The sequence below is a fragment of the Cydia splendana genome, chromosome 16 (genome assembly GCF_910591565.1).
Source record: "Cydia splendana chromosome 16, ilCydSple1.2, whole genome shotgun sequence".
NCBI classification, from domain to species: Eukaryota; Metazoa; Arthropoda; class Insecta; order Lepidoptera; family Tortricidae; genus Cydia; species Cydia splendana.
In genome coordinates, this window is record NC_085975.1 from 9,914,875 (window position 1) to 9,940,992 (window position 26,118).

A 26,118-nucleotide genomic window follows, 5' to 3' on the forward strand; every position below is an offset into this window, starting at 1 on the left:
GAGTTAATATGTGTTCAAAACGCGAATGTTTAAAATATTAAATTGTATGACTAGCTCTTTTGGATAACATGTAAAAGATAACTAGTAATATCCATACGAAAAATACGAAACATTACGGTGTTCTAGAATTACCTTAAAATGAGCAAGATAACGTTAGAAACGTACCCATTGTACAGTGCCAATGGGATAAGCTAAGTAGTTGGAAGTCCCTAAGCCAACGTATTGATTAAGAGTAAAAACCTTATTCCGTTAGCAAAGCCGCAATAGAATTGTAGCGTACGACAAAGTATTATCAGTTCGTGTAGCTTAAGTACTCCTCATAACTCAACTATATCTATTTATACACACGTATTGTATGTAATGTAAAAAAGTAGAACAATACCCCAACAAGGGGTCATTTTGACAGCTGAACTAGAAGTGACAGCGCCTCACAAAACTTAAAACGAAAACGACTTGGACTACACGTCACTTCTTGGGGGTATACAATATACATCTATCTTGAACTGCAACACGTGGCATAAAATATTCAATCGTTGCTATACTTACTTTTTGCGTGGGTGTCACACCCACGTCCAAAGTTATTGGATGACGTACGTCAGTGAAAACCTTTTTGGAGACTACTAAATTAATATTTTTCTATTATAAAGTAAAAACAAAACTAACAAATTTTATTATTCGACCAAATGAAAGCATTTATACGATTTCAATTTGACGGTCACGTTGAAATGTGTAGGTAAGTGTACTACTAAGAATGTACTTAAAATATGTGTCTGAATAAGGACGCCGCCTACATCTGTTGTTATAAACTAGACAAAACTTACAAAGGAAACTTTAAAAAAATTCCAACCATTATTTTTTGTTCGCACTGCAGTCTCTGTGAGCAAGTTTTAAATTTCAGACTAATTGGATTATTATACTGAAACGATGTTCAAAACGTGTGTCTATCCGCTTGCAAGTCGAACGGCCACGGGCTACGGTACCTATGGAATACAGTCAAATTGTATCAAAAACGAATTTTAACATTTCAGTTTTAGATTTTTGCGTAAATCGAGGAACCATAGAATAAATTTAAATTCTTTCTACAAACCGTACACGATTCAAATGGCTTTAAAAACCCCTAAGATAACCATGTTGGGTTGGGAAAAGGGCGGAATGTTTGTGACAAGTTTTACCGACTTTTCAAAAAAATCACATGATCATGCCAGGTTGCTGTCTAAGTGCGGTTTATATCTAAAATTCATAATTACGGATTATATATCAAAATCCCGGTGCTCGTTGTAGCTCTGATGTTTCTGTTTGTTTACAATCATGTTTAGCATACGAAGATCCTACGTAAACCATAATAATAATCGTTTGGCACGTTTATTGCTTAGCGGAGAATGTGACTAAACATCCGGTTGTTGTATGTTATGATCTTAAATGGTGTGAAAACTTCTACCTCTGTGTTGGTAACGAATACAAAAACGAATTTAAAAATCTGTTATATACTTTTGGTTGTCATTGTCACTCCCACAACAACTAACGAGAATATCGGAATACTAAACCTACGTTTGTACCTCCGTCTGGTCATATGTTCGTCATGGCTCTTTAATCTCAAGAACCGTAATTGGTATTTTCCTTAACACTATGTATTAGGTAGGTACTATGTCATAGAGAAAAAAAGTAAGCTTAGATTACTCACTCCATACATGGATAAAAACCGACTTAAGTATAATAAGTTAAGTATTAAGCGAGCTTTGCGAAAAGTCATTTATTATTAAGCTTAGGTAATGGGTATTCAGTTTAAAGTGAGTTTCTTTTTATTAATAAGTAAGGAAAGTCGTATATGAAGTGAGTACTCTAAGCTTTATTTCTCTATTTTATATTTATTGTCTAAACCTCAATTATGATCCAGGGCCTAGGCAAGACTTTCACTACCTTTTTGTGGGGCGGAACGTATAGGATTTGACTACTTTCGCAAGCCGGATAGTGAAAATCTATTTCATCTATTTCTACGTTATAAAATGTGCGATCCCTATGTTTCTCTACTCCGTGGTTACCAGTCTTCCAGAACTGCGGAACTGGTAACTTATTTTAGTAAAAGTCTCTTTTCGAGATAGTTAAAGGTTCGAGATAGTAAGTTAGTCTTCGTAATGATTTCATTAAATATCTCCATAATCCTGAGACGGAGATGCACGTCTTACCTAATTAACGTTTATATCTAATTAATTGTAGTTTTCACTAAAGAGTTATTTTTGGATTTCAAAATCAGTCTTATATCAGTAAAATCATACGTGTCATAAAATATCTTTTAAGTCGCTGTATTTAAGGCCTGTTTACACATTGATACAACCGTAAAGTGGACATGGCGTCGACATTTCGGGTTAATACAGAGTATTACAGAGTAAATAATTGTAGCTACTAAATTGACTGACAACTTGCTTAACCTACTTACTCAATTTCAGTGCAACGAAGGAAATCATCGATAAGCTAGACTTTCACCTAAACTGCCTATAGCAAAGTAACTACCTAACCGTATGCATGCATGATTAGATACAAATATTTGGTAGTTTACCGAACATAAAGAGAATGCCCGCTGCACGCTCTATGCAACGCTATAAAGGGGCCATCGATAAAGGAGTCATGCACAATAATGTTTATTTTATCGATTTTCACACGGGCCGACAACAATGCATCTCACTGGTGCTCTAACATCGAACACGACTTAGTTTGGTACGGTTCCAAACTGACCCAATAACGCTATAAGGGACGAACTTTGTCGAATTAAAAATAATGAACAAGTTGCTAGGGCACCCCACCGTTCCACGAAAAGTATTTCGACAAAGTTATATCCCTCTTTTTCATGAACCCGGATTTAGAACTTTGTGTTAGCAATGTTTGCATGTTGATTTTTTTTCCTGAATGGTAACTAATAATCGATTAGTTTTATGACGTGTATCATTAAACTATCCATCATAAGACCTCTCTATTATCAAATAAATTTAATACCGTTGGTTATAAGTAAACAATACTTTAGTTTACTATTATAATTGTATACCATTATATTACTTGAATGGTTTGTAACGAATTCCAAGAAACACCGATAACTGATCGGTTAACAAGACAATTATAGACTAGGAGGCACCTACCTATTAGACGGTTCTACTCAGTCGTTAAGGAGGAGGCGTCAATTAGTAAAATCACGTCGACTCGTGTCTGGTTATTTTTTCCGGAAGGGGATTTATAATGCATGCTTAAACCCGCTTGTAAACTTGAGTCGTAATTGCGACCTTACGATTCGCTGAACTGTCACGCCCCTAACGAATTTTTAATGCACCCAAAATCGTTTATAAACAAAGACTCCCCGCCAGTTCCAATTGCAGGTTTAGTGTTCATTAGGATATGCAGGCGCTTTTTTAACGCGATTATGACGTCGCAGGGTTGGATAGCCGAGGGTTGCGAGGAGGGCTGCGTCACGTGCGAGGTCCGCACTCCGCAACACCACGCATGCGAGACCGCGGGGCGCCGCCAGCGCCTGCGCGATCCGCCGGCAGTCAGTCCACCGCCGGCCGCCGCGCGCCCCGCCTGTGCCCCGCGCGCCGCGAGTGCTTCAAGTGATGTCGCTCTGTGACTAGTGCCATGCTCGTGCTCCGCTGTGCCCTGCTGGCGGCACTGCTCGCCGCCGCCGCCGCCGCCTGGCAGGAGAACGTGCGCCCGAAAGTCTTCGCCCAACTAGGTGAGTTCACCGCCACGGAAACGCAGCGGTGCAATAGACCTAATAGCTAGTGTTAAGTGAAGTTCACGACCGCGGCACAGCCAATGTTTATGTTGTTTTGTTTGGTGACAACGCGCCAACAAACGCTCCTTTCAAAAGTTTTTGTGTTTGTGTCAAAGTGTCATGAGTCCTCTGACGGAATGTAAACAGAACGCGTCCTGTCTGTTAGGGGCATTCTTATATGAATTGGTAAACGGAATCTTACAAGACAACTAGAACACGCTGTTAACTTGTTGTTTACCCATCTGTTTGACTTAGGTATAATGTTCAAACATTACCCAAAGTTCTGAATCAAGTATTGTCAACACATGTTCGAGGCCAGTTTCGGGAATAGGCAAGTTATTGTTCTCCGAATATTGGGAATGCCAAATGTTCACAAATACATATAATTTGGCTAGCTCTTGAGACCTCTATAGCCGTAGGTGTGACATTTACCAAGGAGAAATTACACAATCGTAAGGATCGTTATTTCGAGAATACAGCGGCTTCGGTAAATCCCTAGGCTCTGTCAAGGGCTTTCAATGTCTGGCTCTAATCTTGTGCTGAAAATCTAATAAATAGAATATTTACGAATATTCGCCAAAATAGGGTAATATAATTTTAGGGTACGTATGAAGCGGGTACTTATGTACTTATTTGGAATTGGTTGATACTCTTAAAGCCCTTTCATCGGGGAGTAATCTTAAAATATATTAGATACAACAAACATCACATTATACAGGTTCAACTTTTAAAGGTAAAAAGCAAAGCCACAAAGTTATAATGATTTTGCGAAATGAACAAATTCAATTTCAAATACAGCAGACAACAACAATAGCGGTTATCATGGAAGGATAAACGACAACGTTGCCATTCCGGCGACGCATTTGGAAACAGTCGGCCCATACAATACAAACAGTCAGGAACTGAAGTAACGAGTCGGAGTCACGCGACTCCTGCAGGAATAGTCGACTGTGTACTACTGTGCATTGTTTTATTGTGCAGCCTGCAATGCGGGGGACAGCCACGTGGCCCTCATTAGTGCAACACAAAGAGAAGCAGTTTGTTCTGCGTTTTGCAGCGAGGATTAGCGGATGCGATGCTTAACGTAGCGGATGAAACTTTGTCGATAGTCGCTTCAACGTGTTTGTTTTAATATGCTGGGAACTTTCGAGTCATTCGAGGCAAACTGCAAACTCCAGCGGATATACACAAGCGCTTTAAGCTTGCAACAACAGTCCACCACCGTTTAATGATAATGATCAACGTAAATTAGACACGCTGACGTCACACATGGAGACGCGAATGTGTCGGACGCATATCCTGCCTCATATCCGGCCATTGTTTCGGATCGTTCGTATGTGTTATAATGTTTAATGTGCTGACATTCTAATGTTAAGTAATTTGCGAAGGCATTTGTCTTAAGTTGAGACAATCAGGGGCTAAATGTACCCGTAATAGTGGGAGTAATGGGGCAATATTGACAAAATTAAGTTCGCGAGTTAATTAGTCCGCTACAGTTACTGTGTTTGATGTAGAGACACTCGAAGCGAGTCAACACCTCTCATGTAATGTGATCCAGAGATCGAAACCAGAAGGGTCAGATATACCGCTTGCGGTTTAATATACGACCATTTATAGCGATGCGGGGTCTCGGCAAAAGTACTGAGCATGCGGTCACTGCTATATGAATTACACAACGATATCCATTCTCGAAATATCAACTTTATTAACCGCAGTATCAAATTAAATTCGAGAACTGATGGGAACGGATTGGAATCGAATTAGAAAAGTACTTTGTGCAACTGATACACGCATTTGAAGAAATAAATACGAATGTTACGATGTTAATGAGATTTTTATTGAGAAAATTGTTATTCGTCGATAAGCGTTGGCCGTATCTGTCACCATTATTGGTCGTGAACTATTGAAGGGTAATTGAACTTGGTTGGAACAATTTGTCTCAATGCATAACGGTGAAGTGATGAATCGTGTTCCCAAGCGAGATGTGAAAGCGGCTGATAATGATAGGGTAAAATGCATTGTTGGCGATAGTTCAATGATAGTTCATACGCCTTAGGAGATAAGTTGGTGCAATCTAACTAACCTAATTGCGAATAGTGTTGCACCAGCGTCCGGCGGCAGTAGATAGTGTTACTTGCTAAGTGTGCCACCAGGGTAAAGATTCCATTATAACTAGAGTGCCAGCGAGATAACATACTATTTTACGAGTTTCAAAGTGTTCTTGTAATAACCAAGATAGGGGAAGCCAGAGTCATTTGTAGAAATAGTTCTCACAACACAACATGTTACGTGTATTCCAAATAACGGTTTGGCCATTTCGTGGGTTGAATTAAACAAACATTCTTGACCGATATCTAACAGGACATGGCATCGACATTGGTGACATATCGCTGTCGGCTCCGATATTAAATATCGCTTAGGACGATGTGGAAGGAAGTTCTTCAGTCATAAATTTAACTCCAATACCGATATTTACTGTATTCATTTTCATTACTCACTTCAATAAAAATGCGTCGGTTGTAAGGGTGTGTATCACTCTATATAACAACTATTTAATGAATTATTGATATATTATTGGTCGATATGACGATCAATGGATATAATGAATAAGACATACACATGCGTATGACATATTCTTATCAGGTAACTCTCATGCGGTAGGTTACGCTAAAGGTCAACCTCCGTGTAGTAGTGTAGTAACAGTAACGTAGTAACGCCCATAGGTACTTTATAATAACTTTCGATATAACATTCACTGCCTATTTACGTACTAAAGACATATTTGACAAGATAATTGTGCGTCGTATCGTGCAGTGTAGGTTAGAGAGGTTCAATCTTTATTTCAATAAGGAATGTAATGTATGTAATTACCGCTAGAAATTAGGTACCTATTATTGCTATATTGAATGTACTTTATAATGTGAAAGTAGATAATTTGTGCCGTTTGCAAGCAAAAAGTGCCATTTTGTCGCTTGCCATAAGGACGCTTTGACATGTTATTCGTATAAAGATATAAGCAAATCTCGTAGTAGTAGTAGTAGTAGTAAAATACTTTATTGTACAAAAATCAAAACAAAACAGGAAAAATAACCTTCGTCATTAGTACAAAGGCGAATTTATCCCTTTGAGGGATCTCTTCCTTATGGTAAGTGATAAAGTGGGACCTTTGACTAGACTTCGACACATTTATTGTTATAGCGATCATTACACATCCGATCCTCACACCCGTAAGGATAATTTCAGTGCGTCAGACTTTTATACCCCTATGTATATGTGCCAATCCTCGAAGAACCTGGACCGTTATTATATACGAGCGTTACAAGTTAACCAGTACAAATGTGATCTCGAGATATGTAATAACTATGTCTAATCGAAGCTTATGCTTCAATTGGTTTATCTGAGGCAATGGATTGGTAAGTGATGGGAACACAGGGCCTGTTAAGATCATACGACCGGTTCGTTTACGAGTGGGTAGGCTGTGGAGGGCTGAACTGGTTACTAAGTGAGATTTCTCTGACTCAGCGCAGATGAATCATGGCTCTATATCCAGCTATATGTTAAGATAGGTTAGTTTATGCTCTGATGCCATGGGTTTGACTCAACAAGCGCAAAAACTTGAACAAAATATTTTTGAAACGTGCGCAATGAAAACTAGACTTTAACTTTTTAGTAATAAGAGTGCTTACGGTTCTCCAATAGGCCACCTGCATCGAAATTAAGCTTCAAGAGGGAGCAGTAATATTTATATCAAATATGAATAGGGGACTGAGTTAATATGGTATAAATCGTACAAATAGATACTTAGGCTTAAAAAGTCTCCCTAAAAACTAAGATTTATGACCTTTGACTTAAAACAGGTGCCGTCTCTAGTACGATTCCGTAGCTCACGAGCGAGTCACGTTGCATTATGGTTTCCGACACCCTCTTTTATGCTTGAACTGCGTGGATTATAGAACGTTTAAGTGGGACCATAAAATAACCATTCACGGACTACCTGAAGAAGAAATAAATTACTTAACAGGGTAAAGCTTTTATATCCGGGAATGTTTTGTACGTGTCGCGTTTTGCCTCGTGGGTGCTTATTGGGTTATTCGTCAGAGCCGATACCCGAGGGACCAGTTATGTGGTGGGGTGCATAATTCTGTGACGCCAGCCTTGTTTATGATTGCACTCTCTTGTACAATTTATTAACCTACGGCGGGAAGCTCTTCGATTATGAAATTTATTTATCGCTGCAGCGATGCCGCAGGCTTTACGATGACAGTTAAGAAATTGCACGAACTTTTGCCGTTCCGATAGCGAGTAAAGCCACAATGGCGACCTAACTTATCAATTCCGCGACTCGTAAGTCAGTGTCGTCGCCTTTATCGTTGAAACCGCACAAAAGCGAATAAAAATCTAAAGCCGCAACCGCTAATTTACAAAAGGACAAAAGTTCAAACGTTCATCGACAACAATCGCTTTTAAGTCTCGGGAATGCGGCCGATGAGCACCATAAAATGTGCTTAATAGTAACGTGATATGGTGAGTAATGGATTGTGCAGCATCCTTGGAAAGTACAGGATTGATAATGGACTTTAATAGTGTCCGTTAAGGTGTTTTGTTGCTTGGATAGTGATGTTCTCAATGGTGGAAGCAAGTAGCTGTGCACGCACGTGCGTGCGGCGGCGTCGCGGCTTGAGGGTGGCGGGGGAGGGGACGAAGAAAGGGGGGTCATGGCGCCGCCTGGCGGGAGAGGGACAAGTTTATGATGACGCGATATATTGTCTTCTCAGTGTGGGATTTATGGTTCCGTTTGTTTTATTTTTTGGACACGTAGATTAATTTATTATAGTGGTAAGAGCTGTCTATGATATTGTTTGTTTGCGGTTGCTCGTAAACAGCACTTGGTTTGATGTTAACGGCCGCGGCACTTGTTCGTATCTAAATGTGAGCTGCGAATAGTCATTGCGGCAGTTAACCGCATGTGCATAACATTTGTTGCTTGAGGCATTTCCTTTGCGAGCTCGGACACAAATGTAAGTTAGTTATTATTAGAAATACAGTACCAGGAACGTTCTTTATGAGTAATTAGACTATTCCCGGGGCTTCGTTGATATAGGAAAAGCAGATGAAAGTTAACGTTGATAATTTCTTGTAATTGAGCAGAAAGATAATACGGTTACAGTTTTCTAGTGCATTGTGTGACAAAAAAATGGAATACTTAGACCTTTTCTATTTGAAAGCAGTCATTGTACAGTCGAGGACATAAATGTAACACAATAACACCTTATTTCAATGGGTTAAGGTGAAGAAATGTATACATATTTATGTCCTCGACTGTACTATCCAGTCATTTGCAATTTCATTCGGACTGCATGCAGTGTGATAGATTTGCCTCAACACTGCAATCACTGTTTTCCTCAGCTTTATTCAACTTCTAAATATAATTAGAAATATATCCTTAGGTTTATATTCCAAAAAGACAATTTCAAGATTCGTACCAGAATTTAGGCAAATCACAATCAAGGGCTGATTTTATTCAACCCGTCCGACAAAATCAGCTCAAACATTGGTTTACTTATAAAAATATTGACGAGGGCGTCGTCGGCGCAAATACGGAAGCTTTTTAAAAATAGTCCCAGTCGGTGTTAGACCTTTTGTAATGCAGTTTAAACCCGGATTATGAAGATAATAATGAACCAGCCTGGGGCGAATTCAATCACTTGCTCCATGAATACTTCGCTATTGTTGAAGTAGAAACATAATAAAAACTTGGATACAATAAGGATTTGCAATGCTTTTATTGCGCAAAAAGCGTGATGTTTATTTACAGCGTGTTTTTTTATTTTAAATTGAAATAAAAATATTATACTAATTCCCTAACAGATCAATTACGTAAAAGAAAAAGGCTTTATTAAAATCCGTAATCGGTTGGAGTCGGGTTAAACTTTTTACTTTGTATTTACTTACAATTGACATTTACTTCAAATAAGGATAGTGTTAATCTTTTGTCACGGATTGAGGTCAAAATTTTCTATACATGCATGTAATAAAAACCTACTTATTAGAGCATAAAACTAAACAAACCTTCATTGCCCCTATTAGCACGCTCAAGCGCGATGCCAAAGCTAAAGAGGCCCTTACTCCAACAATAAATCTCCATTCGTCCTCATTTACACTGAGTTTCATTTACCCCTTCATTTGAAAAGGCCCGATGAATGCATAGCAGTCAATGGGACATAAGAAATGGGCCAGTGACGTGAGGCACTAGTCAAGTGAAACGTGTTTCCCTACCACTCCTGTGGGAGCTCGCGATTTCCAACTGTCTCCTAGAGTGGGGATTGTTCTCAAGTTTAATCTTACTCCTTAGAATGCAAATAAGTATATAAAAAAATTGTATAGAAGAAAGAGAAAAGAAAACAAGGCACTGGAGTACTTATTTGAATTTGAATACCGATGTCCAGTTTATTTGTGATCCAACATCTTATAGAACACTTACACTAAGAAGATAATTATTTTACAAAACAGCATTGGATACAATCTAAATCCGATTAAGTAACCCATACACACATATTTTAGGGACCTACATTTATCCAGCTCACATGTACTAAGAATAATATTTTGGATTATATTGAAGCTTGCACCAAAGTTATTCTAGAAGATCCACCTCTATGGGTACCTATCCCAATATCTCTATACAATAGACATATCCACGTATTCGAAATTCGATAAAGCTGGAAATTGTATATGGGCTTTTGGAATACGTGTATGCAGTCGAAATTGGTTTGTTTACTCAAGTAACATCAAAGCGATCTTAACCGCACGGTCACCAATCGAACTTCTATTACATTGTCAACAGTTTACTAAAGCGCCAGCATTGACAGCCGTGCAAAGTTGAAATAAATTTAAAGACCGGGAAAAAAAGGTTCAAAAATTTACGAGATCTTTATACATGGTGCTCACGAGGAATGCGAAAGATTTTTACCACGCATTTCTGAGGTCAAACGAAGGAAAAAATTTAATATGAGTTTAGGTCAATTTCGCCAAAAAAAATTTTTTTTGTTTGGTTTTTTTTTTTAATTTTTGAATGTATTTGTACATAAAAAGTAAATGTTATAAAAAAGTAAATGTTGTAAACTTGTCACTTAAAATGGATTATTACTTTTTTTTATGGAAAACTTAGTTTTTGCAAAGTGTTACTTGTTACTTTTTGACATCTATCAATAAAGATATTTAGACTACGTCCCATAGTAGCAACATCACCATCAAAAAGGCGTTTTGCACTATGTAACAATATTTTTTAAATTAGTATTAACTCTGAAACTAGACGAATTATTAAAAAAAGTTTATAGGACGTTATTGTCTCTAAATATGATCAGGAATACGCTGTTAATGTTATTCGGTTTTCTCATGTTACACCGTGTATATTTCCTTTTCACCGAGCTTGGCACCGAGCAGATCTCATAAGTGTATTTAATACTAGATGAGTAAAAACTTCGAAACATTGTACTAGTATTTCCCTGCACTGGAGAGGGTCCTAGCTTCACTGGTTCCCCCTAATGAGCTGGAAGCCAGGTGCTCTTGCACAATGTACGCGGTAACAATAGGGGTAAGTCGCACCCTATTACGCGTGCCAGTAGAAATTTCCAATTGACTATTTTGTACGGGCGGGACAGCTGGTGGCCATGTGATTCGTGTTTATTAATCTCTGCCAATTGGATAGGCAGTTTAAAAGTCGATTTAGGTTGGGTCCATATATCACATGCCTAAAAATTTTAATCAGTGTTTTATCGAATGGATGTCGGAGCGATATAATATGTTAATGTAGGTATTTTTTAACTAAAACTTGGTTGATTTAATAGAGTTGCTATGCTTGGACTGACGTATTGATATAAAATTTAAATAGGTACATTTTCACAATATTTTAACATTAAATTCAACGCTTACCGTCCTGCCTAAGTACATAATAAATATGTGTAATATTTATTTTTTACTTAGTTTTACTTTATTTCGCTTATTTGACAAAGACGCTTAATATTATGAAGCACAATTAATTTCAAGTACCTCTGGAAAAAAGCACGTACCGTTCACGAAGATCCGTATCTGCCGCCTTGGCATGAATATGCTACAGGATTTTAGTGCTCTAGCCAAGTCTATTCCGTAAAGTACCTCATTGGTCACGGCAGAACGATCTGTTTGAGATAGCAGCTTTACCAACACCAAGCACTCCGTCTCGGACTATCCAGTATTAGGGTGATCTTGGATTAAGCATAGTTGTTACGAATCTTGAGGTCACGTTACACTGGTTTCAAAATTACATAATAGGTGATTGTATTTTCCTGCCAGCTATTTTGTGTTGGCGGTCAGTTCTACGCTCCATTTGTTAGGTCTGAAAAATTACTATTGATATCTATTTTGGTTAATCATTTCGGCAGTTGATATTAATACCTATTTTTAATAAATGAGACATGGCGTGGCGTCTTCCTCGCACAACGTATTGCGATACAATGAGGAAAGTATATTTAATTATGGAAATAAATGCTTTCTGATGCTAAATATGAGTGTTAGGTAAATGTTTATGCTCTAAGTTCGAAAATACTAATGCTTCATGTTGTTGTGCTTAACGAAGCGGCTAATAAGAATACCTAATACGGGACAAATTTAAACTTAATTTCATTCAAGAAATTGCACTCTTTCAAATTGTAGCAAAAACGACGTAGGTATTACATATTTGAGTAAGTATTAAACTTATTAATGTCACCTCCTTGTGCCTTTCCCCTTAACTTATTTTTTTTTGTTAGCCTGGTTTAGTATCCCACTGCTGGGCAAAGGCCTCCCCTCCTTTCCTCCACTTATAACTTATAATAACGTCTAAAAAATTATATCAACATCTTCCGGTCAAAGAGTCAACTGGAGTTAATTTGTAAATGAGTTTGCGCGAGTTGCTGGAGCAATAACTGTTTCTCGCGACATTTGCCCGCGTCAACCAATCAAACGTTAGCTGAAGGAGTTGAGTATATTTAGTGCCCTAAAAATAAACAGGAGCACACTTGAACTTGACTGGGGTTCAACGAACGGGGCTGGCCGATCATTATGTACCATACTTGATTCCGATTCCTAATGGAGTAGGTTTGTTATGTTGGATTGGAGCGCTGTAGAATGAGTATTGGTTTAGTTTGGGTGGAAATTATTGTTGAGGTTGAAATTACATTTAGAGGCCAATACGAACGTACATTTTGATATCAAAATGATGTTATTTAGTTATCATTCGCGTGTGATTTTCATACATGTAGCGCACAAGCAAGACGCACGGGATTTAGTGCATAACTGTACTCCTTACTAAAGTTACCCTTTTGACTTGATGGAAAGGTCAAATTGATATAAAAAAACATAATTTGACCTTTCCATCAAGTTGAAAAATAGTTCTGAATGTCGGTATCATTATCACTATTAAAATAATATGACCATCAGACATATACTCTAATGTATTCATTAAAATCGAAATGAATCAAATGATACTATCATGTGGTCGAATCATTAACACCAAATTTGTATTTTTGTTATACCTACTTTTACGTCTTTTTTGCTAGAAAAGTAGTGCATTTTCAAGTCGTGTTTTGTTTTATCTAAAGATCGCTGCGAGGAGCAAGCTGTATTTAAATACACATTTACTTTGGGTCGCCGCACACTACGATGGGCCGATCGTTATCAACGAAAATAAAATTTGTCCGCGGCAGAAAATCAGTGTGATTACTGAGGTTAGATGGCTGATAAGGTATTATGAAGTAATTAAGTCGGACTGTTTAATTATTTTAGCCGAATCAAAATTGTTTTAGCCGTAATATCAAGAAATTAATAAGTAGGTGTAGCAATGCTATGCTGCGTTTTTGTATATGTGTAATACATTTGTGGGAAAGAACACCTCGAAGTCTAGGAACCCCACGGTTGTCACTCGCGCTTTTTGCCTACCCGGGCTGTTTTTTATTTCATGCCTTTTAATTACCATTATATTTAAACAATTTCCATTAATCATTTCAACACATGCAACCATTTAGTCGTTTTGCGTGATTTAGTAGCAAATTTATTAAACCTTCCCAATTATAATATTAATAAAATAAACTTGAAATACACAATATCAACAATACAATATCCTTTCTGTTCCTTGGAATAATTATTCTAAAATTATATAAGTACTCATATTTGACACTCATGTTGAGTTTGTCGAGTCCACGCTCCTATCTTTCATCATACGCCTTCCCACTGTCTCCAACGCAAATATTTTGACTAATTAATCTCAAGTAGATTAAGCAGTTAGCTCACAAATTAAAGAATAACATGGCTGCCAGATGTGATGTAAGTCCCACGTTTCGTTCAGCAAGAAGGCCTTAAGAGTCCCCAGCAAGCTCGGCCGAATTTCACCTTCCCATACAAACGGAGTTTCGTTCTCATTTTATTTTAAAACTACTTTTTGGATTGTACCTAATGAAACTTTGCACTTACAATGACATGATGTATATCTTGTCCTGTAATTAGTTTACTCGTACAGCTCCAGTTTATAAAGCAAACGAAATAGAGCAAGAACAAGTTTCTGTATGAAAAACATAAATTCACTGATACAATACAATACAATACAAATACTCTTTATTGCACACCTCAATAAAAGAAGACAACTCACTCACTGATTTTTTTTAACTATGATATCTGAAGCTACATAAACTAATTACAGGACTCATCATCATCACAGGCCTTTCCGTCTATTGTAGACGATTTATGCATTGCTGTTTAGACAACGGGTTTGGTGACTGTGGAGGCCGATGCGTTAGCGGCAGGACCGATCTCCCACATTTTTATTAATTACAGGCTAGATATACCTTATCCTATTGTAAGTACAAAGTTTCAGAGCAATCTAGCTAGTCGTTTTAAAATGAGAGAGTATCTAAGTGTGTATGGAGAACCGAGCTTGCTGGGGAAGAGTCCCTGAGGGAGAGAGTCTAAGAACGCATGAGTTTCATGTATTTTACTGCGATTGCTTTGAGGGAGGGAGGCATTGCGTCGGGTATTGATTTCGCTATATTTGGAACCCGTCTGCCCACCACGTGACAATTTGCATTTTGCAGCTACTGATGAACTATATCTCTTCGACTGTCTCGTCTATATGAATTACTGTTGTGTACCAATACTATCAACTTTGTCACGGTTTATGATGGTTGCCTTTATTTGTTGATTTTGTGACGGAATCAATTTCATTGATGTGTATTTGGTTTTTTCACATTCAGATTATTTTTTAACGTGAAATAAATATAGTTACATTTTAGGATTACAGTTGAAATTGTATGAATTCCCATCTCTAACGTTTTATCATAATTATAATTAATTTCACCAGTAATTAAATTTGCTAAGTTGGATTATTTTTATGGATAACAAAGTGCCTATTCTTAAAAACGTCATTAATAATAATTCATTACATTCTTGTTTTTTAAGTAACATATTTGACATATTTCATTTTCGCATCATATTAATTACTTAAAAAAAAAATCTATTATTAGCAACATAATTATTAGGTACATAGTTAAGTTCGTACTTAAGTAGCTAATTATATGGCCAGTTAAATACAGAAGATATAGTCTATAGGAATATAGTTCTACAGTCCCCGCACGATATCGAATATAAAAAGGATTACCTATCAAATCTTCTTTTACTACATAAATCAACGTCCAAGGCACGGCGAAAGAAGTACACGGCATGATAGCTCGTCTAGCTATGACATAAATATACCTACGTTAAAACAAGCATTCTGTACATTAGACATCCTTTTCTCCGATAACTAATATTCAATTCCATTTGACCGTTGCACTTTTACGAGGAGCATATGCATTCCCAATTTCCCATCCTAGCCCGAGAGCCCATTTCACAGGCTGGTTTTACATGCACTTTATTAAACATTCACAACAGGTGCTACGATCAATAGTCCAATGTCTACTAAACTACTAAACAGTTTGTTCTGGAATAATTTAAGCAATCCGACACCGAACGGAAATAGACCTTTAAGGAAAAAGCTTGTACTTTGGACTATTGGAGATTTGTTTGTAAATGCATCTAAATAAGACGCTCTGTTTAGTTTATTTCTTGGTTGGATAAAGAAATAGACTTGTTTTTGCAGTTAAATAAATCTACATGTTACGCATTTAGATATCTACAAGAATTTATGAGATAGGTTGAATTAGATCCTCTGCGCGGACTTGAAATAATGTCTTTTTGAAAAGCGATTCTAAAAGTCAATTTCTTTGCAGTTATTCATCAGTGGCGTTTATATTATTATTATGTAACTCGATTCCCATATTCTTACATATTTCGAGACAAATGAGCACCTGTTGCAAGTTTTGACAAAAAAACAATCCAATGCGGCAATGACATGCCCAACGGGTACTTATTAAATTTATGTTCGACGGCCTGCTAAACTGTTCCATGAATGTACTTACATGTGTACATGACAACGATCGTTCTGCATTTCTGGTTATAAAAACCGGATTCAGTTGATAGATTTAATTATGTATGTATCTAGGTGAGGCGTAATATTTACTTTTGTAAGCAGGTGCTTTTGCATGTCGACGACATGTATTGAAAACTTAAACCACATTGATAAATAATTCAGCAACTTGGTAAACATGCAAGAAAAAACTCGAAACAGCCAAAATCAATTTATTTTGCCCACCACTAAGTGGTCTAAGAAATGCTTTAAATTCTATCCAAGTCGGTTGGATATTTATTGATGTTAGAAACTTTTCAATGTTGGAGTAAGGCTGTATAGGCTGAGGAACTTATGTATTCGTAAGCAGACAACCAAACATTTTTTACGAAGCGGTTAAGTTAAGTGGATAAGTGGTAAAACCAAGTCTGGGATACTAATTTGAGTGGGCAGTCTGGATTATTTTAGATGGCTCTAGACAAACATGTATTTAATATATATATATATATTGTAATAAAATAAATTCGCGATAGACCCGTCTATAAATGTGACTTAATAAACATGTAGTTGGTCTATACCTAGCTATTATTTTAGCTGTTATCTATGTACGGTCGAGTTAGCAAACCTTTCAGTGTCTTAGAGGCGTGTAAATATTTTTGGAACGTGGGCTTATGAAGATGTTTGTGAACTCGACTGTAACACAGGAGTGACAACTTTAATTTTGAAACCTCTCTATATAACTGACCTAATTATCTTGTGGTATAAGTAATATTCCTCTTTACCTTTCGTATGCCTTGTCCCGTATACATTAATAATTTTACCTATAGATCCAGTGTCTAGCTGTCAACATAAAATTTTGATCTAAGAAGAAAAACTTGTCTCACTAGATCCATTTTGGATCTATAGAGAATGATTGCTTCCCCGACAATTTGAACTGTAATTTACAATTTCAAGGTTATTAATTCAGTAGGTAATTTTTGACAAAGGCATACGAAAGGGTTAATCCATCTTTAACATCAAAAATCTATTTTACCCGTGATAATACGAGAAATGCTATCTCCAAAAAGTAATTTAACCCGTTAACGGTGTAATGATTTTAATAAAATATTCTAAAAGAAATGACCTTACACCTCTATTGTATCGGATCGCATCGCATTCCGGTGGTTCCCTAGATTCCGTTCAGTTAAAGGAAAATGTTCTCGACTTTAACGATCCTCTTAAATCTTTTGAAAAATAACTACAGTTTTATGGTATGTGACGACCGGTGCCTAGCCGTTAACTTTTTGAAGGGTTCTAGTATTTTAATTCCAGCATTACCTACGTGTATTTACCTACTACAAAAATATTCACAATAAACCAACTATTTTGATATTGTCGTCTGGTAACTATGTTCTATGTTACATAGTGTACTTACCTATAAAGAAGATACTTATTTGCAAATAGGATAACATATAGGAATTTTAGCCCCGCAGCATTACATAAAATATTTTCTTGGTGCTGGTGCATTTGTAAGTACAGTACCTACACATTTATATTGTTTTTCATCCACATAATTTTTCCATTAATAATTTATGTTCAACTTTCTATACAGGCAAAAGGAAAGCTCCAATGTAAATAGCTCATATTATTCTTTTGACAAGTTTGTATACCTATTCCCGACGGGAGGCCAGCTAGGTGACGTACAACCTCAATAAAAAGCCAAATATATCGTCAGAATAGAGCCGTTTACGCAACTCCCTCAAGAACCTTAAACTCACGCCGCTTACCAACAACGTATCAAATTACAAAAACACGAACAATAAATTTCAATCGCTCCAGGCGCTACATTATATGATATTTATGCGACTAATAATTAATGAAGTCGTGAAGCCGTAACGAACTTCACGAACTTCAGGGAGTGACTCGGCTAACTTGGAAGTTACACTTCCTGTTCCGAAGTCGACTTACGCTTACTTACTTCCTTAGTGACATTAGATTAGTTCCGACCAGTTGGAAGTTTGGTATGGTGACCTGTCTGTTATGTCTTGCATATGGCCCGGACCCGTGGATTACAGATGTCATGAGATGCGTTATGTTGCCGTCCTAACCTTAGGCGTGAAGTCCATCGAAGAAACATAAACTCAAGGAAGGAAGGTAGCTAAGTGATGTTAGATTAGTTTCGAACAGTTGGAAGTTCTGTGCTATTCTCGATTTTTATTAATTGTATGTACCTACTCTCGAACCGCTAGATGGCAGTTACAAAACCATTTACTTAGTGATAGCTCAAACGTAGTACACATATGTAATCATCATGTTGTGTTGTGTTACCTCGGGGCAATCCCATTCCTTTTAACACGGAGACAAATGAGCGTTGAAAATAAACAAAAGTAAATTAGAAACTTTAGCGGCCACGATTCAAGGTTAGTAACAGTCAAATTATTAAAGAAGGAAATACTAAAATTACCGTACAAAAGTATGTAAGTTTTCTGTCGTTTCATACGAATGTGGTTAACGACATGCCATAAGTAATTGCCAGCGGAGACCTCCCGGCCTCGTGACAGAGCCTGCTGGGCAATAGTGGCTTTTATCGTGCTTTTATCGTTTTATTTCATATTAGAAGTACCTAATCAATTTATGACTCAGTGAGTAGTGGCTTTTATTATATTATTTAATTAAATAAGTAAATCGATTTCGTTGTTGTAATAAACGGTGAACAGGAAAGGTAATCGAAGGCCTTATTCGAGAACTTCAGAGCGTTCTGGCGTACTCAAATTAGAATCGTATTGGTTGGTATGTGCGTCCCACTTCCAGTTTACTGTTGTGAAGCGAGTGCGACACGTGACACATTTATTTGAGATTCTATTAGTTTAGCGTAGCATCAGGCCCAACCCAACTACCTAGATTAAAATGTGTTCAAAATATCTATTGTTAATAGGTATGTTACCTAGCTTTTAAATGTCTTTCATTTTCTGTGTATTTTTAACTGTATGGTCCACAATAATAGTACATTATTGTCGAGGCTCGGAAGTAGTTACTTACAGGCTGAGGATTCGTTTTAAACGGACGACCTTGGGAGTCCGTTTAATTGAATCCGAAGCCAGCAAGTAGCCTTCCAGCCGAGTCATATATAGTGCTTTTCTCAAAAATGGTGCAAGAAATATAGATATCATAGAAATATTTTACAAAAGCAACTTTCTTAAGTATATATTTTCACAGAAAAAAGTAGAAACAATTGAAAATATTAGCTTTGCCGCCTTTTTATTTTTTTAACAAAAAAATAGAAGTGTATTTTTCTGCCGAAAATACGCCAACCTATTTGAGACAGCTAAATAGTCCCGGTACTAATCATCTGTTTGGCTGTTTAATGGGCCTGTGCCTTCATTTGATATGGCCATTTCAACTTTTAAAAAGTTTGGAACTCGACAAATAATGGAATTTGTATGCAACATTGCAGTCCCAAAATCGAGACTGCAATGTTTTTAACTTTTTAATTTTTGACTGACCATAAACTACGCGCTTCGCAACCTATTTTTTAAACGGCAAAGTTGACTTTGCCGTCCATTTTTGAGAAAAGAATATTTACTTACTAATTATTATTAAGTAGGTATTTATTACATTTAGTTAACTGAACTGCTCGTATGTTATTTTCTTTATTGATATTTAGAATTGCAAAACAGATCTTGTAAACTAGCTAACGACATCTACCAATTAAGTGCAACACCAAGCACAACACCCACTTGTCAACATTAAACATACATTCAAAATACACGCATAACCCCAAGCGATAAGTCTCTAATTGCGTCACATGTCCCAGAAACCAATTCCCACATGAACGATCGCCCGAAGTGGGGTCAAAAGTTAAAGGCGGTAAAAAAGCGTCGGCAGCTGTTTGGCACATGGCGCTCATGGAAAAACGTTTAATAAAACCAAGGACTGGCTCGCTCATTTCTTTTAGCTCACGTTTTTTTGTCAGCTCCATCGAGTACTGGATACCGAGTTTGTAGAACGAATTGGTTGTTAATTCAGGATGAAGGCAATCATTAGTGTCGTTTGTCTTGGCGCGTATACAGCGATCTTAGCGTAAATTGTAGGGTACGTGAGTTTATGAGATTTGTACCGTTTTAGGTTACGCCTTTTGGCTGCGACTGCATGAGACCATTGAGGTTGAGACAGGATAAGGACTGACCACATAGGGATTTAACGTAGCGTGCAGCGTGTAAGTCAGAGTCACGTGAGCTGCGTAATCTTCCATAATGTCATTCCATCAACGTTAAACATAACGTAAACGTTGTGTCAACCAATTTAAGCTTCGGTGTGATTGATCTGTTAAAAATAGCCACATTATTTCTTTTCGCAAAGACGTTTTTAGTTTTAATAGAATGTACTTAGATAACTACATACAACACAAAATTAGTCAACTCCAAAAGTGGCTCATAATTTTCTCAAAGCGTCATTTCTGAAATTAGTTTTTGTTCAGTCCGCCGTACTGATGCGAATTATAATTTCCGAGTGGTTGCATTTTATGCACGGCTCCGCTGTGTGACACCTGATCGCGGTAATTTCCTTGTGCCACCAATTAACCGGAGAATCCTCTGCAATTCACAGGAAATTCGGCTTCGGATATCGCGTATAAATGTGCAAAAATATGCACCATTCCGATCTGATATCCAAAATATAACTGTTGACTATTGTGTAGGTACATATACCTACTTACATCACACGGTACAGTACATATTACAATAAATTCTCTGAAGTTTATCATCGCTGTTCTATGACTAATCACTCCTCTCATCTACTCAAAGGTTAACTGGAAGAGATCCCTCAAAGGGATAAGTTCGCCTTTGTACTTCTTACTATTTTTATGTTATTTTTAATGTCTTTTTGTACAATAAAGAATTTACTACTACTAATCTGCTTATAGTAAGTAAAAGTGCAGTTGTAGTAGTGTATAGATCATAGGCAGTTAATACAATTTCAGGATTTACGGCTAGTCCTTAAGTGCAATTTGCAAAAAAAAAATCTCTAGGTCAACTGTCTAATTTTAAATAACTCTAATTACGCGCTATTCTCGCCATCAGTGCAGCATTAAATTAATTAAGAAACATCAACACTTAAAATTCTGGCCCAATAGCCACTTAATTTTCTTTATTATAAATGTTTATGGCAGCTGCGGTTTTTTCTTTTGGGCGATGGAATTGTCCCCTTGATAAATTGAGGCTGTTGCCGAAAGGAAGGAAGCGATGAAAAAGTTTGGGCATTGTTTTAAACACTTCGTTCATAATTTGGATATCGTGTTTCCTGGTCAGCGTTGCGTCGGATCCAACCCGAAAATATTGCCTAGATAAATCGCGAGTTCGTAAATAACTTGGATAAACAAGCTTGGTATTGCGGAAAACTTTCCGGAATCAATAATTAGGTAAACTTTCGGTTTAACTTTGTTTTGTATTGAGATTTCAGAATCACTTGGGTATACGTTCCCTTTCATTGAGGTTTAATACCTTTATACACAGTTCTATTGTGTAATAGAATGTATGTTACCAATTCATATGATCTTGTGAAGCCCTTTAAGATCTAGTGAAAGCGCAAACTCCGAGTATGTTGACGCCTCTTTCTTTAACACAGCGAACACGTTTTTAGTCAAAACTAGTACTCAAAAATTTGGTTTTCCTGTCATACAATTAGTTATTTTTGTTGCTACTTTATTCTTAGCAAGTGTTCGTCGAAATATTTGTTGTATTCCTTTCACGAAGGACAATTTAAAGGCTCGGATACTGAACTTTTTGCACAAGCTTGGGATTAGAGGACTTGTCGCCATTCTCTTAATTACTGACATCCGTTTGATTGGTCACCGGCATTGTTTGTGCTCCTCTAACGCAATTGCACCAGATCCCAAGTCCCTTTTAATAGACGGCAGACAATTAACCGCAGGCTATCGACCTTTGTCACGCGTTCTGTGAATGTTCGCAAATCGAGGGCATGACATTCGTGTAGTTCATGAAAATCATGAACTTAGTTATAGTTCGTTTTTTTTTAGCATTAGAAAGAAGGTAAGCGATCTTGACATGTCTTTAAATTGAAAAACGCTTTTTTAAAAATCAGTAACTATTACTTATGAAAGCAGAAGAATATAAATGATTGTACTAGATTCATAATTATTACATATTTGCCGTGACTTATTTTTAAAACGTGCTTTTCAATTAAAAGACTTATCAAGATTGTTTACCTTTTTTCTAATGCAAAAAAAACGAACTATGTATAGGTAGGTACACCGTTTTCTCGTAATTTTTTCGGGGTAGAATTGGGTGAAGAGAAACGCATGATCCGTTGCGTTTCTTAGCGTGTACCTACATATAGTAATGAATGTAGCAATCGTTATTTTAGATAAAAACAACTTTTATCTGGCAACTCTAGCATATAAAGTACTCTTACTTAACGTTCCGTAGCTAGTCTCAAAAAAATAATGTTGGAGTTTAAAATGGCATTTTCTATAATTATGTTACCTAATTTTTGTCCAAGGAATTATTATTTATATGAGTTCTTGAACAAACTCTATCGCTCTAAAGTAAGTACACGATAAAGAAGCATGTACTCACGTAAAGGAAAGTGCATCGCTATGTCGCGACATTAAATTGGGTACCTAATTCAATGATAACAAATAAAAAGCTACAACGGTCTCGAGACGAAGGAGATGGAGTTATATCCAGCTACATTTGTTAGAGTAGTGTATAAGATTAGAGTCTCACAGTGCGGTCGGTCATTCAATTTATCTCGTGACAAATAGATAAAAATCTGTATTTGATCGAGTGAACGCATACGTTCGTTTAACTGCTTGCGAGATGCTGGTGTGTGTATTGATTTAACTATTTTAAAGCTACCTACCTATATTTTAAAAATGGGAGCTAATTCTAGTTTCATAGATATTTATTTCTAGATAGATCCTTTTTTTTCGCTGCACAAATACAAATACCATTTAAGACAAGTATTAAAGATGATGCTAAAACAAAATACTAGCTGCTCTTGCCTTGGTCTGTGTAGGACAAGTCTATGTAGTTTTCTTGCGGTTTACCTTATCAAAGTATTCTTTTATTTTGATACTTGTATCGCCCTTAATCCGTGATCTGGTATAATAAATACGTTTAATAAAGCAGCGTTTATGTATGGCCGTATCGTGTAATACATTTTTAAAGAATCGTATGATAGATTAAAGCCTCCATGTCGCAGAGGCGTAGTAAAAATCGTCATTGCCAGTGTGGACGACCATTTTGTCGACATCATAGTTTGATAACCCTCATTTGAATCTCGCTTGATCGATTGCTGACTTGAATATTATAGTGCAGTAGCTGAGTCGAATACTAACGTAACCGCTCATCAGCCCTGCTATTACTATTTATAGAATCAGTCATTTTTGTAATTTTGCCTGCTTCCTAAATGAGGACTCCTAAATGTCGACTTCAGGCAAAATAACTACAGGTCAGGTGCGTCCTTTATGCTGTTTTAGTGTATTTTTTAGCTGTAGGTGACTTAAAATAAACAAAGATTCGTTGTACTAGTAAGTTAGTGCCTAACGCATGTTATTCTTACAATTTGATGATGGGAGCATTCTCCGGAAAGGAAAAATAATCTTGGTGAGGGGGATCTAAGACGAGAAGAAAATCTATTCACCCATTTGTTATGAAAAAATGCGATTATAAATAAAATACTACAAACTGAAATAAATGCCATATACTAAGAAAAAGTGACCAAGGCCTCCAGTGCCCCAGGCTGGAATCGAACCAGCGTCCTCTGCTATCGCGGCAGGTGCCTGAACCACTCGGCCACCGGGCCACAGCGACATTAGTCAAATTTTCCAAGTATATGCACTTCCTACTGAAGGCTTGTGGCGCCCCCTGGCCATCTCTAAGGTAGAACAGTATGGTTCGAACCTTCTATCTGGATCATTCTCATGATGATACCGAGCTAGCGAGAGAGATGGCGCTGCCAATCAATACTATGAAGTATTTGAACAAATTAAATTATTTTTCAGAAAATATTTTAATTTGTTTTTATCAAGTAGAAACACTACTATATAAATTATAAACTGAAATAAATGTCATATACTAAGAAAAAGTGACCAAGGCCTCCAGTGCCCCAGGCTGGAATCGAACCAGCGTCCTCTGCTATCGCGGCAGGTGCCTGAACCACTCGGCCACCGGGCCACAGCGACATTAGTCAAATTTTCCAAGTATATGCACTTCCTACTGAAGGCTTGTGGCGCCCCCTGGCCATCTCTAAGGTAGAACAGTATGGTTCGAACCTTCTATCTGGATCATTCTCATGATGATACCGAGCTAGCGAGAGAGATGGCGCTGCCAATCAATACTATGAAGTATTTGAACAAATTAAATTATATATTATTTCAGTTTATAATTTATATAGTAGTGTTTCTACTTGATAAAAACAAATTAAAATATTTTCTGAAAAATAATTTAATTTGTTCAAATACTTCATAGTAAATACTACAAGATATAATCTAAAATATAGTAATCGATACAGCAACTTTTTCAAAGATCAATAGACATGCGTGCTACACGGACGTAAACATACGTCCGGGAATGATATTTTCATTGCTTCATGCAGCGGGTGCGTTTGTCTCAGGCCGAACTATATAAATATGATCTTCAATTACGCATAGTCGTTACGGGTCCTGAGTTCATGCTAAATACTGGTTTGCTTAAGGCTTGTTTGGTGAGGGATAGGAATACAACCCAGCAGCGGACAGCCCTCTCGTCCCCTGGTATTGAGCGCACAAAAGACGAAACGTTTTCGCATAGAATCGCATCGAAAGCGAAAGAAAAACTGACAATGGACGCTGGACAATACCTACTTTCGCAACCGCGTAACTTTCTCAACTGTTTAATCGCGAAAAGGACCCTATGCTCTAGTGCTTAAAGACTAAAACGTAAAGATATGTGAAATTTTGAATAGAAGTCGACAATACGTCCCTCACTGGTTGATCAGTGCGGTCTCTCAGAGATAACAAATGAATGATACGGAACCCCATCTGTGCCAGACTAATATGATCCTCCCTCGCTTACTTTCGAGTTTTTCGATGCAAAATCTGTTGTTGACTTAGAGAGTGCCTTTGATTTTCGCTTTGTACCATTTTTAATCATGGATCGATTTCGATATCCTTTTTGCTTCGAAGTGCATTCAATAAGCCTGTTTAATCAAGGTTCTGTTCTGATGAAGATTTATTCGCTTAAAAAATTTGGATTTTAAACTTGCGAGTGAATTTAATTCCGATTCCGATAGAAGAATTTAAATCCAAGTGGACTATCGCAAAAAAAACGGGCAACGTAAAATCTATCTAAACCTCTCTGTATCTTTAGGTATTTAATATAAGTAAACAAACAATTTGTACATTTTCGGGTAGTTATAAGATTTATTGGTTAACCAACCAAATACAAAACTCCTGACTTTAACCTACATTATTTGATTGTGTAACGATTTCATCTACCCTCAACTGGCTTAAAGAGCCATTTGAGGGTAGATTTTATTTATTTATATTTAAATACCTAAAGATACAGAGTATAGAAAATAATTTTATAACATGACTGTTTAAATACGACCTTGACAATAGTCTTGGTGATCACACACACAACACTCACTTCATTTCGCATGCACCAATCAGCGTGAGTGATTTTCCAGTTCGTTAAAACCATAACAATATGTTAAATCAGAATTGGGCCCCAGGGCTTGGCGGTAAAAAGAATGCTATTATCTTTAACTCTATATTTTATTTTTATTTTTATTAGCCTATGTGTGTGTCCCACTGCTGGGCAAAGGCCTCCCCTCTCCCTTTCCAATCCTCCCTGTGCTGAGCAAGATCCCGCCAATCCCGCTGGAATGCATCCAACTCGTCTCGCCATCTCTTTCTCGGTCTGCCCTGCCACGA

At 37.1% G+C, this 26,118-nt stretch overlaps 1 protein-coding gene across 2 annotated transcripts in view; it reads left to right on the plus strand.

The window, feature by feature from the left end:
- Positions 1-3,125: 3,125 nt before the first annotated feature.
- The window catches only part of LOC134798253 (semaphorin-1A), a 385,737-nt gene continuing 362,744 nt past the window's right edge, over positions 3,126-26,118 (plus strand). For both annotated transcript variants that reach the window (XM_063770644.1, XM_063770645.1), the window contains exon 1: positions 3,126-3,715. In XM_063770644.1, the coding sequence (XP_063626714.1) occupies positions 3,619-3,715 (97 nt within the window). In that variant the 5' untranslated portion in view covers positions 3,126-3,618. The remainder of the gene's footprint in view (positions 3,716-26,118) is intronic.